At 42.1% G+C, this 5,167-nt stretch overlaps 1 protein-coding gene across 3 annotated transcripts in view; it reads right to left on the bottom strand.

Annotated features, from left to right (window-relative positions):
- The window catches only part of Ift140 (intraflagellar transport 140), an 84,692-nt gene that overhangs the window by 42,218 nt on the left and 37,307 nt on the right, over positions 1–5,167 (bottom strand). For all 3 annotated transcript variants that reach the window (XM_027425016.2, XM_027425017.2, XM_035447606.1), the window contains one exon: positions 3,061–3,260. In XM_027425016.2, coding sequence (XP_027280817.1) covers positions 3,061–3,260 — 200 coding nt within the window. The remainder of the gene's footprint in view (positions 1–3,060; positions 3,261–5,167) is intronic.

Raw genomic sequence — 5,167 nt, 5'->3', positions numbered from 1 at the left:
TGTCATGTGTGCCACCCTACTTCTGACACAATCCTCCTTGGCCAGCACAGCACGGTTTCATATCATGCAGGTTTAAAAGGCAGAGACTAGTTGTTGAGGCAGGGAAGGAGGCAGTGTGGGCACCTTGCTCTCCACCTCTACTTGGGGTTAATTTATTCTGCATCTACTAAGATGGCATCCCTGGTTACTTTTATAAAGCAGAACATCCAGGAAGCTGTTCATGAAGGGTCTGATAACCCTTGAATGAAAGAGAACTCACAACAGGTGGTAACGGTTTATGCCAGAGTCAGGTCAGCAGTGTATGCTTACCCCTGATTATTTGTAAATACACACAAGCCTCTGCACTGTATCTAAAACTTGTGCTTTATAAACTCCATCCGTATTTCTACATTTCTCTGAGACTTTGGTGAGGTGACACTAAAAAGGGCTGAAAAGACCTCGTTTAGGATCCAGAGGAGGCACATACCCCAATTCATGGTTTGTGCAACCCAGAAGTCCACATCTGTGAAGTCCACACTCCTGCACCCTGAAAACTGGCCTGTCACAGCACATCAACAAACAGGAGCGAAAGGATGAAATCGGATAGCTTTTCCCAGGAAACCTTCAGCCTCCCTCCAGCTAGGGCAGGATAGGCTACTGGATACCTCCAGAGGCCACACAGTTTTCAGACAGGCTGGATCCCTAGTCTGTGGCTCCCCAGAAAGTGTATCAAATATGTACCTCTGGAGTTAAAAATGGCCCACAGGACCCAGAGCTGCCTGCCCACATCTGTGCCCACGGTCCTGGTGCACCCTTGCTACATAGCTCATCATGGCCACCAGGAGGCAGGAATCACTGAGGGCATACTCAGCAAGAGGGAACTGGCACTATCAGAACATGAAAGCCAGGAGTGAGCTGCCCTCCTCTGGCTGGTCTCCTAATAAATGTCAAGTCTGTTGCTTTCACTCTTCTAGTGACTAAGGTTGATCAGTTTACATTCCGAAGCCCATCCTGTACCAAAGCTTTATCTTTAGTCAGAACAAACAGTGAAACACTTGAAGAGACTGAGGATGACATCTAAGTATTTACAGATTGGCCATATGCAACACATAGCACATGGTAGAAATGAGCAAGGACATATCCACAGTACAACACACAGATTCAAGCATTTGGCTATAACTTTCTCCCACCTGTCTCTCCCTATGAGACATTTTTGTTTCTAGTCATACACTAATACTAGGTATGTGCCTATATGAAGTACATTAAAGGTCTAAAAGTGGCCATGCAGTCTGCTTCAGGCTGTGATCATGTCCACAGTAAATGCAAGCTACTCAGGAAAGATTGGGCTATGATGTTCAGCCTTGCTGGTCACCTCCAAATTAAATGTCTACATGGCTAGTGTGGGGAAAAAAAAAACAAAAAACAAAAAACCTCCTAACTGCAATAAAATCAGGCCTCAATAGTTTTCAAAGACAGTAGATGAAGGTTCCATAAAATCCTGAAAAGCGCAATCTATGCTTCAAAAGAATCACTGTATGTAAGCTGAGGCAGGGAATTTATTCTAAGCATTTCTTTTTTTTTAAAATATATACTTTATTTTTATTGTATGTTCACTGGTGTTTCGATTGCATGTATGTCTGTGTGAAGGCCCTTGTACTGATTACAGACATGTGTGAGCTGTCATGTGGGTGCTGGGAACTGAACCCAGGTCCTCTGGAGAGCAGCCAGTGCTTTGAGCCATCTCTCCATCCCCAGGCATTTATTTTCACACCTTTCCTTTCTCATAGTATAACTCTCCCACATTTTATTTTACCATTTTAAATGATAATTTGTCAAAAACTCTTGCTAAGAATTTCTGAATTCTCTCAGAGATGGAGAAAGTATTTGTAGATATCCCTTACTGGTTTCTTTTTTAAGACAGGGTCTCTCTGACTCTGTATCTGGGGCTCACTACACAGTCCAGACTAGCTTCCATGTTACAGTAATCTTCCTACTTCAACCTTCTTTTTTATTTTTAAAAAAGATTTATTTATTTATTTATTTTTTTGAGACAGGGTTTCTCTGTGTAGCTATGGAGCCTGTCCTGGAACTAGCTCTTATAGACCACACTGGTCTCAAACTCTGCCTGACTCTGCCTGACTCTGCCTCCCAAGTGCTGGGATTAAAGGCGTGCGCCACCACCACTTGGCCTGAAAATATTTATTTATTTATTTATCTGCTCTGCTTAAAAAGATTTATTTATTTATTATGTATACAGTGTTCTGTCTACATGTGCTTTTGCATGCCAGAAGAGGGTACCAGATCTCATTATAGGTGGTTATGAGCCAGCATGTGGTTACTGGGAGTTGAACCAGGACCTCTGGAAGAGCATTCAGTGCTTTTAACCTCTAAGCCACTTCACCAGTCCCCTACACTTCAACCTTCTAAGTGCTGGGATGATCAGAACAAGCCAGAATTATCTAGATTACTGTAACTTCTTTCATAAAAAATTAACTGTACTTCATTGATAGTTTTGGTGTTTATTTATTAATACTTTTGAGCAATATTTAGAACCTATAGAACTTTGGATCAGAATACTCTAAACACTTTAAAATAAATAAAAATGATAAAGTAACAGCCTAGAGGTTCCCAGCACCACTGATATCAGGAGCCAGGCTTGCCTGCAGCACCAAACAGTGTGCCAGATCCCATATCCTTGAGCTTGGTGGCTATTGGCAGGTAATTCATTGAATACAGTTAAACATTGCAATATGATAACAGAGGCATTCTTAGCTTAAAATATAATTGATAAAGAGGGCATAAAAGGGCCTGGAAAGATGGTTTAGTGGTTTAGAGCACTTGTAGCAGAGTGCTACATAATGGCTCACAACCATCTGTAACTACAGCTCCAGGGTACCAGATGCCTTCTGACTTCCTTAGGCACTAGACACACATATGATTCACATACATATATGCAAGTAAAATATTCATATTTATAAAAATAAATCTAAGAAAATATTTTTTAAAGAAGGCATTAAAAATGTTGAAGGCTCTAGGTAGGACGCATGTCACCTTTGACACTTCAGTGAGTGGACACCTTACCTTTTGATGAGTTTGATAGATTTGAAAGCTTCATCCATGTCCCCAATGGTGACAAAGAAGCTGAAGTTGAGCATGGCTTCCCGAGTAGGCTTGTCACAGTCCTCCAGCCCCACAAAGTCTCGTAGGGGTCTCTTGGCTACCATCTGAGGGATGTGGTAGTGCCCAGAATCCACCCTGTCTTCTTTCTCTGCTTCTCCAGGCTGGAGGACAAAGGCCCCATATAATTATCAGGTAATATGCAAAGGCAATGCCTGCAATTATTCAACTTCCTCTAAATTCAAACACCACTGGGAAATCTATATGCAGGGAGGCACAGGGAGCCATTGGCCATGGAGTTCCCACAGGGTCCTGAGAAACCTTTAATGTCACTGGAATTGATCAAAGCTTTGTGTCTTTGTTTCAGACAACAGACAGACAAAGGCTATCCAGGTATAAACTTGTTTTGTCAGTTTCTAATTCAGTAATGTCAGTCTCACATTAAAAATAGCTCTTTTTGCTACCCTCTCCCAGTGTTTCACTCATTGTGAAGACTTTTTACCAGCTTTAAGTCAAGTCAGACACACATGTATCTCTTAAAATTGAAGAACACTAGTCTGACTTTCTTGAACAGGAGGTGCTGAGGAGCCCACTGCCCCTGCCATGGCTCTTCTAATGCTCGAAGCCTCTGTACCTGTGCTTAGACCCTTCTCTCCAGGACTGGGACTCCCTTCTCTCTGCAGACCATTTGTATATTGTTATGTACACATACTGTCTGGCATATTATCTACCACCACGACTATCCATCACCTCTCCACCTCAGCTATCATGAATGATTCAGCCTCACTGTTCTTTCTGAGCCCACCTGGCAGGCCCAGTGAGAAGACCCCAAGGAGGAACCAACACTTGTCCTGGACTCTGAAAATCTGATGAAATGTATCATGCCTCATTATAGCTGGAAGCCCTTCTAGAGACAGCATAGGGCATAAGCAAAGGTTCTGTTGAGGGAAGCTTGAGTTTAGGTCCATGGAGATAAACATCGATATATAGCTCAACTAGGTGACAGAAGAGTTTGGCTAATTGTGCACCAAGTTGGACACTGTCCTTCACAGGTAACATCATCCTTGGTGTGCTTCTAATGAACCCATTTTATTGTGTGAGCATGCTGGGGAGTCTCACAATTCCCTGTTTCCTGCTTATTTGCCATGTCTCTTTATTTTAGCTCCTTGTTACTTATCTCTGAAACAAGAAATGTTGTCTATGGCCACACTACCCTGAACACATCTGAACTTGTCTCATCTTGGGAGCTAAATAAGGCTTGGACCTCATTTGTATTTTGACAGGAGGCAGAAACTTTATCCTATGTCATAGTAGATTGGCACAACCTGCCAGTCACATGGTAAGGGTGCTGGGAACTCAGAGTATTGGAATTTCTCAGACCATCCTGGGATGTGTGGGCAGTGAACATCCGGGCATGTCAGCAAACAGAGTAAGAGCAGCCTTTAAAGGAACACAATGCCTTCTGGCTGGTCCTTAGCAGCACTTTGCAAGTTAAACTAATGATACTCCTTATATTACAAGCAGGTCAACCAAGCATTTCCTATATCTGGAGATAATGTGAATGGCTACGCACACCACAGGTACACACCAGACTGAGAGCCAATGGGCTTCTGTCAAATTTTACTAAGTCCATGGCTCCATGGTCAAACAAAAAGCCCTAGCCTCCAGAAATATGTAGGTGAGCAAGGTAGGCAGGAAGTGCTGGAACACACACAATATAGCAAGAAGATAAGGGTCTCAGGGACATGACAAAACCAAGATGACAAGCCATAACCTAGGGTTTCATACTTACGACTGCATCATAAATGCCTCTTCTGTGGAATAACAACTATGAGTGTAGGCACAGAAAGGGAGATGAGAAAAAAAGAAAACATGCATAAATATGTGGAAGAAACAAAATCCAGAATATGAAATTAATGTGGAAAACTCAACAGAAAGAACTTAAATGAGCTTTCCAAACTCTCTGTTTTCAAATCAAAGAGAAATCACATCAAAGCACATAAAACAAGAATGAAAAATACTGGGAAAACATCAGTCTGGTAGTAGAATTCTATTTTAAAATAAAGCAATT

The sequence above is a fragment of the Cricetulus griseus genome, chromosome 7 (genome assembly GCF_003668045.3).
Source record: "Cricetulus griseus strain 17A/GY chromosome 7, alternate assembly CriGri-PICRH-1.0, whole genome shotgun sequence".
NCBI classification, from domain to species: domain Eukaryota; kingdom Metazoa; phylum Chordata; class Mammalia; order Rodentia; family Cricetidae; genus Cricetulus; species Cricetulus griseus.
The sequence above is the reverse complement of the archived record's forward strand: the minus strand, read 5'-3'. Positions and strand labels throughout refer to the sequence as shown.